The following is a 14059-nucleotide window of genomic DNA, read 5'->3' as shown; positions in this document are numbered from 1 at the left end:
AGCTTATTTACAAGTTAAAAAAAAAAAAACGTATTCTAATCAATGTGCCTGGAAAATGGTTTATAGGGATTATTTTCACCTAATAGTCCCTGAAGTAAACCTTCTAACTTCTAGGCCATATTTCAACTGGAAAACATGACAAATTATTGGCACGTAAGGAGCCTCTGACTTTTTGCAGGCTTGAACCTGCCATACGCATGTCAACTACATCTAGTTTAAGGTAAATTAACTACCTAAGCTTAAGAGGAAAAGATGCTTTCTAGAATTGTTTTAACATCTCAGTATGTCTTTTCAGTAGCTTTACACGCTATTTTTTTTGTTTACTCTGACAGATAGTCCTAAGCAACATACAAGTTTTTGGCACTTTATGTTCAGAACAGTACCATGAAGTTCCAGGTAATGGGTTCAGCAATGCCATCTGCATTCTCGTTACTGGAAGTGGCACTCAACCAAGTCAGAAATACACGTTGTCTGGCCCTCAAAGATTTGAGACAGACTCTCACCAGCACTAGTATCTCAGTTCACTTTTCCATATGCCCACCAATCTGTCTAGTCTAAGTGCAGCTGTTAGCAGGTGTTTTCTGTACATTTAAATAGAATGTTCTTTTTAGTTTCCGGTACCCAACTAACCTAAACTTCAGCAACCCTTCAGCAGAATTGGTGATACTGAGGACAATTAGTAGTGTTACCTTCATATATACAAGTTCTTCAAGTCACAGCAAGATTTTCAGCTCTTAACTCTCTTCTACTAGAGCAATTAAATGCTAGCCCTACTGGAGCTAGAACTGCGAGTCACAGCAGCGGTTTTAGTGGTACAAATATTCCATTTCCCTTTAAAAAGAAAAAAAAAAAAAGAAGCCCAAGTAAATGAATTTGACAGAGAACCTTTTCCTTTAACTCAAGTTTCTCAGTTACTCACTTTCCCACCCCAAGCATATGAAGTCTTTCCCAAATCAGCTGTTGTAACAAGGATTTCTAGATAGTGACAATCAATTTTTAAAGGTTTGAGAATAGCTTGAGGGTGTTGGCTATTCCGATTTGGGGGAAATCAAAAGCAAACAGAACAGATCTGGGATCAGAGCTGTATCACACTTCGAATAACTTAAGTCTCTAGCAGTAGCCATTTTTAATAACAAAAGCACTGAAGCTACAGCTCAGATGGAACAAACCTTTTCACACTTCATTTGTTTTGCAGAATGATTTTGATTAAAAAATACAATTAAAAAAGCAGTGAAAGTTTAATAGAGGGCATATCAGCTTGACATACATGAAAATAACTTACATAATTTAACTGATTTCCTTTACAGAAGGAAACTGTAATTGCATAGAGCACGTCCTTTTCCTAAAAGCTATATACATTGACATATGGAAGAAGGCACAGAAGTATTTCTGATAAGCAAGTACCATTTAAAATCCCCAGTTGCTGTAGGTCCCCGTGCATTCCTTGGAGAGCTTCTACTACTGTTCACATCAGTCTAATGCTCCTGTTATTTTATGTTAAGGTGGTCTCGCCAGTATGTTGATCCCACTTCGCACAGTAAGGGGTTGGTCTCCGGCTAGTAAGCTGTTTAAGGAACTGATCAGAGTTGAATAGCTGCAATTACAGCTCCGGGCCCAAAGAAGGGGGCTATTCATGTTGGGGTGGGGGCAGGGAAAAGAAGTGAAGGCAACATTTAAACAAAAGGTCAGTGCAGCATCACAGGCCTTAAAAACAGGACTTGCACTGAATTGTGTTCAGAGCCATTTAAATGGCAGTCTTTTAATTATTTTAATGAAGATAAATGAAACAAAGCCCTTTATATAAACAGTTTATTTACTCTAAACAGCAACACAGACAGAACGCCATATAAACACAAAGGAAGTGATGCAGAATAAGGATGCTGGCTGACTTTGGATCTCAGAGGCTCTTAAGCAATAACAACCTAGTTTCTGAAAGATAGAAAAACAAATTCAGGGAGGGAAGGGGGTGGAGGGCATGATTTTTTTTTCATACAGCCAGCTAGAGGCTAAATATAGTTCTAACATTTTAAAGCATGCCTGCATCAGATAGCAAAGTAACTAGAGATACTAGTGAATTTATAGAAGTATAAAAGTTTATAATTTTACAGCAGTTGAAATACTGACATCAATATTAAAATAAAAGCAAGTTTTACATAACAATCAAAAATACAAAAGACTGAAGGAAGAGACCCTGTATGAAAAAACTGGGGGCAATTCAGCAAATTTAGAACTGTATACAAGTGGCGAATATGGAAAATGGCACACATACAACCCCCTCCCCTAAGTGGATATTAATTGTACATAGCAACATTAGATTTTGCAAAAGTTTTGTAAACAAGTTCTTGCCAAACCAATCCCTTCCTTTTTAAGATGCTGCATGACAGATGCTTATGATGGTGCAAACTTCTTGGCTTGTGCTCGAACCCTCTTTTCATATTCCACTCTGTTTTGGCTGAATAAAAGAGAGAGAAAGGAAAGTTACAGCTTGAGGAATCAGAGGCCATATTATAGTGTTCTTCTATTTCTCTTCAATATGAAACTAACTCATTGCTGAAGGCAAAACCATTAGATAGGAATTCACTGAACACTACAATATATTAAAGGCTTTTCTGGACCATTACTCTGATAATTTCCTTTGGAGGGAAGTAAGGTACTATTTAACTATTTTACTCCCAAACTTCATCTGTTGTCAAATGATTGTACTATCTGACTTCATACCATACCAGTCTCCATAAAGAGGTTTGTGCCTGCCCTTTCTCAAGGCCAGCTGTACCTTACATGCAACCATTCTTATTCATCTGAACATAGGTTTTCACTCCCCATGTTCAGACCCAAGGTCCTTAACAAAAAATTTCAGTATCCTAACAGCACAAAGTAGTTGATGAGAGCAGTTCACCAACAGCTGGTGGATTTCATGCTTCATATGATTTAAAGTATTATCTTCACTGCTTTGGGAAGAGAGGGGATGCGCTCTTTAAGAAACAGAAAAATGATAATGGTATGATAGTTTTGGCCTTTCTCTCTGCAGACCCTTACTCATAGTGTTAGGTTTGTTTATCCTCATCTTCAGCTGAAAAAAAAACCTACCTCAACATTTTGAAAAAACACACTACAGTTCACCAAGTCTAGCATAGTTGCTACTGACTGATTAAATAAGTGCTACTTCAAGGAGCGATGACCAGTCATAAGCCTCAGACTCAACACATAAAAGCGGAACTTCTTTGTTTTCTATTCTTGGGCCAACAAGGGATGGTAGTAGCTTAGTAGAGCATCCATTTACATTCAACACCATTTTTGTATTAGCTGTCAGAAGGGTCAGTCAAGAGCTAAACAAAAATTTGTTACCATTACTCTTGTGCCAAAGGTAGTTTACAGTGACTAGATTTTGCAGACAGCTTTGCAGTAAACTTAACTTACTTTCAGTTATGAAGGTTTGCTGCAGTAAAAAAGAAAGAAGCAGCAAATTATATCCTCAGAATTTGACAGTTTGGGTGGATGAAGAAATGAAGCCAGTTTTTGTCACATCCTATGAACATCATCCAATGAACCAAACAGACTGAAAACACTCTAGTTTCTTCTTATAAACAAATTTACAAACTCTACTCTAAAATTCTTCTTTTAAGTTGTATTGCATTGTCACATGTGAACACAACCTTGCTGTTAAGTCTCACACCCTCAGAACGCACACAAAAGAGTGCCTGCAGCAGAGGAGGAAGCAGATCAGCACATGGGAAGTGCTAGTTAGAGCGACAGAACCAAGGCAATCCTGGGAATGAGAACAAGTATTCTTATTTTCAATACAAAGTTTATTCTTGAAGTTAACAACTTGACTAAAAGACATCTATTTAAACAACACCGCATCTTCCTCAGTATTTATCAACTATGCTAAATTACAGATGCATGCACAATCCTGCTCTGCTGAGCTGCTTCTACCACTTATTCATTAAAGTATCAAGAGACACCCACGCTCAAATTGCAGAAATACAATAACCCATCTGAAATACTGCACACGTCCAAAAGACATGAAGAGGATAAGCGGGAGACTATATACATTTGAAGTATCACAAAATGTATGTAATGGTTTATTCTCAATAGATTTTTTTTCTAGAAGCACTTAAATAAAGCAGAAACAAGACTAGCAAAGACTTTTTGTACATACATGGAAGGTGATAAAAAAAACCAAATCACATAGGCTATTTATACATGTATAAAAGTATATTTTTCCTGCCCCATATTCCCTCAGAGTGGCTTTAAAAAAAAAAAAAAAAAAAGAGGAGGCCTCGTTACTAGCTCCTAAAGGTGCTGCCTACAACTGTGGCTGCCTGACTGTCTTCCATATGCACTCAGTCCCATCAAGTCTTCAGAAGCTACTTAAAAAAGTAACAGAGTGAAAACTTTAATTAAATCCAAGACACGCTAAATGGCATTTTTCAAACTTAAGAGACTTGTTCTTCTGTCCAGAATGGTAATTCCACATTTCCATCTTAGTCATTATTTCAGTAACTGTCATTGCCAAAAGCATTTGTTTAAAGTGTTTTGCTCTCCTAAAGTTTATAGATCAGCCATCCATTTTTAATGGTGGCAAAATTTTAAGATTAAGCCTAAAAAAAAAAAAAAAAAAGAGTACTTTTAGCTCACAATTAATTTTGTGAAATTAAAATTTCCTAACCAATGCAAACTCCATTCTGCTAAAGCTACAACCTTTCTGTACTTTTTAACCTATTTTTTTGGAAGATCTAATTTTCACAAAACGCCACGTATTTCCTACAGCAGTCACAGCAGCTCTTCTTTATGCCTCAGGCAAAAGTGCTTGTAGGTACCCACTACTAGACAGAAGTAAGTTACTCCTACACTGGTGAATAGGACTTGCCACCTAATTCATTCTCCTCTATGAGTGGTCTCGTGACATCATTATTCCTCATCACTACCACTCAGCCTTTAGGAGAAAGAATTCTACGTTGGGCTAGAACCAGGATGAGAATCGTGGTCTAACTGAAGCAGTCTTTACACTTTATTGCTGTTGTGATGCTATTAAAAGCTCCAATAGCCTATTAACCGTGAAGTTACTGTTTTATTAAAGTTTAGCACAAGCCAGGCATCTCCACAGTATACAGCCATGAAGGCAAGAAAATTCCCCTGATCATTCCTAAAAAAATTTGCATGTTACAGTATAAGTAACAGACAGCTGCAGGCAATATGACAGCTTTCAAGCTGATACACAAAGATACTTACCAGTAAATTGTGTAAGCCTCTGCTTGAGCTGGGTCTTGAATATTTGGTTCATTTAGAAGTTCTTGTATTCCTAACAAGATCTGTGGAAGAAGGAATAGAAGTAATACAGGCATGGATACTACTAAGAGACATTCCCTTAGAAACCAACTGTAGAAACAGTGAACATCTTACATTCACATTAGATAACCAAACAAAGCAACTAAAAGGACTAAGAATATGTCTAAGTACAATTAATGACCTGTTTAATTGTGATTGCTGGCCTCCAGTCCTTATCCTCCTCTAAGATGGAGAGACACACTGTGCCTGAAGGATACACGTTTGGGTGGAATAATGGTGGTTCAAATTTACCTGATGAAGAAGAGAGAATTATTTGCATGCAGCACTAAGACTAAAATCAGAGAGCTGGCTTAGATCAGTGGAAAAAAAAACCCAAAACAAACTGGCCAAAGATACCTCCACCACCCCCAAAAAACCTGCGCAGATTTCTAGAGCTATCAATACTGTTTTAGGTCTTGGCTCAGCCTGCACCTAAAGCAGGAACGCCATCACATCTGTGATCCCCCTTCCCTCATTTCATCACAACTTTCTAAATGCAAAGTTGTGGGTGAAGAAAAGCAAGCAAAAAAGCAACTTTCCTTTAAAAAACATCATCTCTAAAAAAGTAACAAACATTCATCATTCATAGAACCTCATGGACTAGTTAAACATTGTTCTAACAAACGTGGTTTTTTTAGTCATTTTACTCACATTTTGGGGGTGAAGAAGGGTAGTCATCCTTGAAAAGCATTCGTAGTTTAAATAAGCCTCCTTCCCATGGTGTCTATAAAAAGTTAAGATAGAGCTTAGATTACCACAAGGAAAAGTCAGACTTGTGGGAAAAAAACCTTATCAAGAATACAGATTCTCAGGCAAAGAACAAGATGTTTTCTACTGTGTAGCAGAAGGACAACTGTCCTACACTGTTGCATGCTGTCTAGACTGACAAGTTATCCTACCTGTTGAAGAGAGAAAACCCTGCTTTTTCACTTCATTACAGCTAGCAAGTGTTGCTGAGTCATCAGTAGAGTAGGGACCATCACCAATAATGCCACACACAAGTAAAATTTTCATAGTACATAGAAGAACAGAGTACTTCTGAAGTTTTTCATGACACACATGCAATGAGGAAGGGGCCATTTCAACCAATGATCTGTCTCAGGGGAAGCAGCTGCAGGACAGCAACCCTCCAAACACAAAGGCAATGGAGAGCAACTGGTTGATCTGGTAGGGATGAGCAAGACATGCTGCTTCTTGCTAAAGAGACAGCATTTTTACTCGAGTAAAACCCCTGATTTTTTAAATAAATCTCTACCAGGAATCACATGAGCATAACTGATCTTTTCCTGGTGTGATGCATTTTCTAGGAGGCAAGAAGTTAGTTTTGAGGCTCTTGTTCGCTCCATTTTGTGATTTACAAAACTTCAATGCAGTAAGATGAAGATTTTACATCATGTATTAAAAGGTAACATCTTGATATGGTACACAACTGGCTACGAGGGATAACCTTAGTTTGGCAGAACATAAGGGCCTGAGTTTTTCCTTACACTGTTATTTTTAGGTGCTTCTTTAAGAATTAACGAGCTCTGCAGAACAACTAGGTAAGTATTGAGCTAAGTTATAGCCATAACAGCAATGCCATGTTCAGCATTAAACTGAGACAGTAGTACAGAATCTGTAGGTTTTGCCTACATACTTTGTCTTCTCAAAATCTAAGCAATGAGATCTTAAGTCTACTTCAGCAAGTTGGCAAGAGGCAGCAAAACAGGCAAAGCAACATCCAAAGTCAGTCCCACATCCAATACAAAACACTAAAGACCCAAAAGAATGAAAACCACGAGGTAATTAATAGTATTATCTCAGAATAACCTGCATCAAATTAATTTGAGAATAACCTCTACATGCTAAGTAACATCTTGAAAAGTAGAAACAAGATTCTGCTCAGAATTAGATGTTACAATGGCAGTGCACAAAAGTTTCATGCATTAATGATTATTTCCACCTGAGTTTGCATTTGTCCCATTCCCTAGAACCAGATCAAGTTGAAAAAAATAAACAATTCTGGTCTCTACAGACTTTTTCCTTTCTCTTGTTATTTTAAGAAAAGAGACACAGAAGCACAAGTGAAATCAGATAAGAAGGAACAATGTTAGACAGTTCTATTCTTCTTTCCCTAACAGAAAACAAGAAAATTCTGTAAAACAGACAACAACAAGATTCCATGTTGATAAGGCAGAATTATTTTCCATGAAATCCAAAAAACTAAAACAGTCCCTACAGCACTTCTCTAGGACTGAAAGGCCTCACTATTTTGTGGACAAGAAAGGTACCAGCACTTAACCAGCAGAGGCAATATTTTGGCAGTATTAATTTTCAAGATATAGGGCTTAAACCACCATTTAGTAAGTAGAGAAGTCACACTAAACCCTGGCATGAAGCAGAAGACAACCTCAACCCTTTGCTCAATGCAGGGTTCTTACAAACTCCTCTGAAAACTTCTATTCTTAAGGTGGTCGGTGCCAACAGTTGAACAGGCTCATGGTGTATTTTGTCCAATATAATTCTTGGCCCACTTCACCTGGATTCTAAAGCAGCTGCTGCATCCAAACACTTCTGTTAAACTACGAGTAAGTTACAGTCTCAGCTGTCAGTGTAACGCACGAGCAGGCTTACATTACACCATACATACGTTATGTTAACACCATTAAGTGAGAAGTTAGGACAACAATAAGTCTTACCCCTTTCTTTCCTGGAATAGCACACTCCCAGTTCATTAGATTCATTGTGCCATCTGGATTTTTTGTAGGTACTGCTACAAATCCCTGAATTAAGGCAAAAAGCCAAAGGGTGAGGATTTCAGAAGACATACTTAGAATATTTCACGACCTATTTTATCTTTACACAGTTATTTCTTTTTGCACTACATAGTTTTAAGTAGCTTTTTTATTTGAAAAAATTTAATAAAAAAAAAATCACATCAGGGTAAAGAAAAATCATCGTAACACCAAAATAACCGTGAAGTCAGAAATTTGACAGTTCTCATACTTACAAATGGATGATCTTTTCTCCAGGCTTTTCTCTCCTGTGCAAGTCTGCTAAGAGCTATGCCAGACATATTCAAAGTCCCTCTAAAAAAAAAAAAAATAATTGCTTTTAGTGTAAAATTTTACTTACAGTGCAAACACCACATTATATTATCTGTTTATAAGCCCTGCTCACTCAGGAAATATTTTGGCCTGATTTTCACTACTATAGCCAAGACACACATTTTTGCACACCCTGCAGAAGTTAACATCAGAAATAACATCGTTTCCCTATGTCAACAATCTCTTAGTTACTGGACTTGACATCCAAAATACTATCCCCACCTCACGTTTTATATTTGAGCCACATCTTAGAAATTACTTTGACAGTAGCTTGACAACAGAAACACTATTAATAATGGGAAGAGGGATCAGACTTCCTGCTTGTGGGGCTGATGAACACACATCTATCTCTCCTTACTACACCACAAAAAGTATGGCTCTCTTCTGTAGGCAAAGACCCACACCGTTCCTGTTTCTGGCAAACAGGCAAATAAGATATGTTATTTTTAGACCGTAAATTCCCAATGAAAGCCAGTATTCTACACAAAAGCAATATGGGCACAGAACTTAACAATATCACCTCATCTTTTCAGTGATGCCACTATATGACTTATAGACAGCAGCAGGAACATACAGCAATATCGAACTGGGCAAAGGAAGAGCCAGTGGCCCACTCATTCCACAAGGCAGTCTAAAGTGAACAATCTTTCTGCTCCTTCACTGCCTTCATAACAGCCAAGGGCGGTGACTGAGCGCAGAAGAAACACAGAGCACAGGTCACTACTGCATATGACACAAGGACAGTTTAGACACGATGGTTCCAAAAGTGTGGTGTTTTCACATTCAAGGACGGATTCCCCATTCACCCAGAAGAGCAGTAAAAGTGAAAGTCTATTTTTCATTGTCAAACTGTATCTAAACTTAGGGTTACATTAGCCACGTGGTCAAAACAAACTCCAATGGAGGTTTTCAATCCTCCTCCCTACTGCGCTTCTACCCATTTTAAGTAAGAGCTGATACTTGGCAGTGGGAGAAGTCAGGCCAATTTGTTCTCAACTCCACACATAGCTAACAAGCCTTTACGACAGCCAGGAGAGTAGAATTCTTCCACTAAACAAGCTCACAGAATTAATTAAAGGAGAATTAGCACTCTATTAAACATTTAAGCAGTGGTTAAGAATTGTGCAAAATTCATGTTCTATTAATATGTAGATTACTTGTAAGAGTATACCACTATAACCATAGTAATTATAGCTCACAAAGATTCATGTTTTAAAATCTCACACATTCCTGCTATGCCTTTTAAAGAAAAGATTTACCAGGCACTGACCTATTCCACAGAAGTTCTCTAGATATGTTCATCTCATGTTCATCTGCTATACCCTATAAAGATTAGAAGACAGCACACTTCCAGTTTAAATATTTACACATCATCAGAAGTGGCTTAACAGCGCAGACACCTTAAAGTCTTTAAAAGAACCAGATTAAGATTTTTATGCAGTTCCTAGGACAGCTGATGTTTCTAATCCCTCCTTCTAGCTTTTTTCCAAAGTCAGTTTTGCATGGATGGCCAGAATCCATAGTATCAACTTCAAACTAGCAACTAAATTAATGTCAGATAAAGCTTTTTAAAAGGGACCATTAACATTCAGTAACCACACACACAGAAAAATCCTATATTCAGTCCAATATTCCTCTAGTATTCCCAACACATGCATCCGTATCTTGGTTATATCAGAAGACTTGCAGGACTTAATCAACACAAACTGTACCTACCACTCCAGATTTTAGTCTGTTCACACACAGGAGACATGGAGCCACTGAAAAGACATTGTCAGAACCAAAACCTCCCCCTTAACCAAATTATAAAGGGAGTCATTTTAAATATTTTGTGAGCCCATGCCCTTGCATGCAAATGAACTACTGAATATGCAGCAGAATTTCAGTTGTGCTGTTAGTACCTGGTGGTCCACTGTAATAATACTAACCTTCCCATAATAATTTGAGAAAATTATTTGTGCTTATAAACCATTCAAATATTCTTAAGATAATTTAGTAACTCAGCTACTTCAGCCAAGAAAAGTATTATAGGGTGCTTTCAAATACCTGAATTATATTTCCTGTGGCTAACAGCCAATTAATTATTTGCACCTCAAGGAAAACGCCAGCTTCTCAAGAGGGCACATAAACAATGTATGGCCTACAGAACATTGCCAATCAAGTAACTTTTCAACAGAAAAAAACCCCAAGTTTTCAGGCTCAATATCCTGCTTGCTTTTGCAATTGGTTATGTGCTATGCTGTGCCTAGTAAATGGAAGACTTTCTTCTATAAAAACGTTTTCAAATCTTGAGGCATTTGACTTAGTTAAGCACTAATAGACTATATCCAAATTTCAGTGTATAGGAGAGACCATATGCTTCATGTATACAGTCTCCATAGGCTTCTGCCCTGACAAGGGCAGACAAACATCTAAAACCTCATCACCAACTACTAACAAGTAAATATTACAGACAAAGACAACTGAAAGCCCACTTCAAAAATTAAGATCCTGCTAGGTAAGCGCCCCCTCAAAAGCAAATCCATCTATTAACAAATTGCCAATATAACTCTCCAGCAGCTCTTCAGTAAAAGATTTTAACTTTAGATCTGCTGGAGCTTAAAATAGGACAAACAGGGATTGTTCATCTTAGTATACATTTTGGTCTCAGAAGTTATGAACTAGCATGAAGGAGTGAGATACTAAGTAGGTATTAAACCTGAAGATATGATTTCTCACTGCTAGTTCTATCTTCTTCAGTAATTTATGTGCATGGTTCGTTTGTTGTTGGAGGGGTTTCCTCTCTCTCCTTTGGAATAATAGTTGGCCCAAATATCTGTACGTTAAGTTTAGCTCTTGTAAGTTTTTGAAATACCTCACAAACGCAAGACATCTCTATGAACCTGATACACTGAAAATTAAAAAACAACACAACCCCCCCCCCATCAAACTACCAAATCCACACAAACAAACCAACCTCTAACTCCTCAATTCTTAGGATTTTGATTTTGATTTTTTTTTTTTTTTAATATCCCATCTAATTTGTTTTCTTCACCTGAGAAATTTACTGCTATTAAACAGAATCAAATTCCAAAGATGCACTACATCACTGGAAAGAACACAAACTCTTGCACCCGAGGAAGTGTATCAACCCTACCTTGCATGGGCCACACAAGCCAGAGACCTGTCCTCATGTCTTGTTTGGTTTTAATCCCCCCAAACACACCCTGGCATTAAGAAGTAGCAATGTCCCTTTTACTGCTATCAACTCATTAGAAAATTAACAGAAATTTCCAAATTTACTCAGTAGCTTGCCTCTGCTGCTGCCACTACTACTTATTTTGGAAAAAAAAGGTCAAAACAAAACCAACACACTCATCATTGGTGCACACTTTGTGTTCTATTCCAGATCATCTTGCCCATCTCTACCCTCTGATGGGGGGGGAGGAGGGAACCTACTTCCAAACACAACAAGCAAGTCTTGCAAAGAAGCGCTCCTGTGCCACGGGAACAGCAATCACACCCACAATTCTGACCCATGACAAGTCTCATCAACAGCAATGCTCTTGAAGTCTCAAGAGCTTTCAATAGCTCTTATGAATTCCAAACAGCACGAGACAAAAAAAAAAAAAGCAAGATTGCTAGCCTCACACTTTTACTTTGCGAGTTAAATACTGACACAGGAAGAAATTATCGGTTGGAGTAGTCTGCCCCAAGACCATACAAACTTTACTTTTCCGAAGGTGGAGAAAGCCAAGGGCCGAGGTTTAATCAAAGCACACTAACTCTAGACTGGAATGGAAAGTCTCCTCCTGCCTACGGCCTGAAAAAGGTAGAAGAGGCGGTACCAGCCGAACGGCTACCGGAGTCGCAAGAAGAACAACAAAAGGAGCCGCGCGGCAATGGGTCTCGGTGCCCGACCGGCCGAGGAAGCCGGCCCGGAGCAGCCGCGGCAGGGCCGAGCACCGCCTGCCTCCGCTGAAGGCCGCCGGCCTCGCGGGCCCTGCGACGGGGGCCGGGGCGAACGTCCGAGGCCTGCGCAGGGCACCCCGCCGCCCGCCCGCTCCGGGGCAAGTACCCGTGGGGGGAGGGACGGCTTGGCGCAGGCCCACTGGTACCCAGACCTCGGCCCGCGGCGACCGAGACCTCCGGGGGGCGGGCCGCAGAGCCCGCCTTGGGCGGCCAACGATGCGCTAACGGGCCCGACGGCGCTGCAGGAGCCGCCAGGCCCGCGCCCCCCGCAGCCGCCCACCCCTTCGCGCCCCGTGCGGCCAGCGCCAGCCCAGGCCCCCCCTCTCCCGGAGCCGCCTGCGCGCCTCGCCGGGCCCCGCCGCCCCAGGCCCCTCGGCCGCCCAGGCCTCACCGTGATCGGCCGCAGCACCCGCGCGTGTCCCGGATTGAAGCGGCAGCGAATGACCCGGATGTTCCCGGCTCGGCTCCCCCCCTTTGTCTCCGGCCCGGAGTTTCCCTCCCTCTCTCTCTCTCCTGGGCGCGGAGCGCGGCGCTGCCGTCTGTCCCTCGGCCCGACCCGTCCTTTCCGCTGCGCCGGCGCGGTCTGACCCTGCGCGCGATCCGTCCGCCACGCTTTACGCATCCTCGCGGCACAGGACCCAGGGGTGACCGGAACAACGCCTGAGCACGGGGCGCAAGAAGGGATCCCAGCCGGGCTCTCCCAAGCCCAGCGACTCCCCGGCACCCCTCGGCTCCCACAAGCCCCCGGCGAGCAGCTGAGCGAATCTTTACCTCGGGCGCTGAGAGCCACCCGCGCCCCGCAAAGGCCTGCTCCCTCCACGGGCGCTAGCGCGGGTCTGGCAGGCCGCGCCTGTCCCGCGACGCGCTCGAGCCTGGACGAACCCCGCCCACTGCGGCCAGCCGGGCCTCTGATTGGAGGGCGGGGGCTCCGCCCCTGGCGGGGCTCTCGCGGGGTGATGGGCAGGTGGGAGAGCCTGTCAGAGGGAGCGGGGGGCGGGGCGGTCAGCCGGCCGCTCAGTCAGTCAGTCAGTCAGTCAGTCAGTCCGCGTCCCGCCGTCGGGCCTCGCGGGCGGCGGGAAGGTCGGGGCTGGTGGAGGAGCCGCAGCCGGGACCGCGGCCGCTGCCGGCCCGCCCTCTGGACCACCGGTCTGAGCTGTTCCTCGGTCCGTGACTGTCGCTTCCTCTGGTGCAGTCTTCAGCTGTGTGTTTGGCCCAAATCTGCTTTTGTTTTACCTAATTTTAAGAGGCAGCATGATTTATGCTCTGTGGGTTTTGTTTTTGTTGCTCTTTTGTTTTTGTTTTTTTTTGGGGGGGGGCGGGGTGTTGTTTGGTTTTGGTTTGTAAGAATGCATTTTTAGTGGCATCGAATCATAGGATCGTTGTGGTTGGAAGGGACCTTTAAGATCACGGACTCCAACCATCAACCTGACGCTGCCACAGCCACCGCTGAACCATGTCCCTCAGCACCACGTGTACCCGTCCTTCAAATACCTCCAGGGTAGCGACTCCACCACTTCCCTGGGCAGCCTGTTCCAATGGCATCCCTTTCGGTGAAGAAATTTTTCCTAATATCCATCCTAAACCTCCCCTGGCACAACTTGAAGCCATTTCCTTTTGTCCTGTTGCCTGTGACTTGGGAGAAGAGACCGACCCCCACCTCGCTGCACCCTCCTTTCAGGGAGTTGTAGAGAACA

The 14059-nt window shown here is 41.8% G+C and overlaps 1 protein-coding gene across 2 annotated transcripts; it reads right to left on the bottom strand.

The window, feature by feature from the left end:
- Positions 1 to 1099: 1099 nt before the first annotated feature.
- Positions 1100 to 13253, bottom strand: UBE2I (ubiquitin conjugating enzyme E2 I). Of its 2 annotated transcripts, none has more exons than XM_074158294.1 (7): positions 12757 to 12949; positions 8318 to 8396; positions 8007 to 8090; positions 5980 to 6052; positions 5471 to 5580; positions 5233 to 5312; positions 1100 to 2452 (listed from the first exon to the last, which is right to left on the bottom strand). In XM_074158294.1, the coding sequence occupies exons 2-7, from the start codon at positions 8381 to 8383 to the stop codon at positions 2389 to 2391; spliced, it is 477 nt and encodes a 158-aa protein (XP_074014395.1). In that variant the 5' UTR covers positions 8384 to 8396; positions 12757 to 12949; the 3' UTR covers positions 1100 to 2388. The 2 variants fall into 2 exon arrangements, with proteins under 2 accessions (XP_074014395.1, XP_074014396.1); XM_074158295.1 differs by lacking the exon at positions 12757 to 12949 and adding an exon at positions 13137 to 13253 and having other exon boundaries at positions 1114 to 2452.
- Positions 13254 to 14059: the final 806 nt, after the last annotated feature.

This window comes from Numenius arquata, chromosome 14, assembly GCF_964106895.1.
Source record: "Numenius arquata chromosome 14, bNumArq3.hap1.1, whole genome shotgun sequence".
NCBI lineage: Eukaryota > Metazoa > Chordata > Aves > Charadriiformes > Scolopacidae > Numenius > Numenius arquata.
The sequence above is the reverse complement of the archived record's forward strand: the minus strand, read 5'-3'. Positions and strand labels throughout refer to the sequence as shown.

What these genes read in the sequence shown, in the direction of transcription:
- UBE2I (XM_074158295.1), bottom strand. Translation starts at nt 8,383, where the DNA reads ATGTCTGGCATAGCTCTTAGCAGACTTGCACAGGAGAGAAAAGCCTGG. An exon ending in CAGCAATCACAATTAAACAG is followed by an intron (nt 5,313 to 5,470) that starts GTCATTAATTGT and finishes CTTCTTCCACAG; the next exon opens with ATCTTGTTAGGAATACAAGA. An exon ending in GAGGCTTACACAATTTACTG is followed by an intron (nt 2,453 to 5,232) that starts GTAAGTATCTTT and finishes TCTTTTATTCAG; the next exon opens with CCAAAACAGAGTGGAATATG.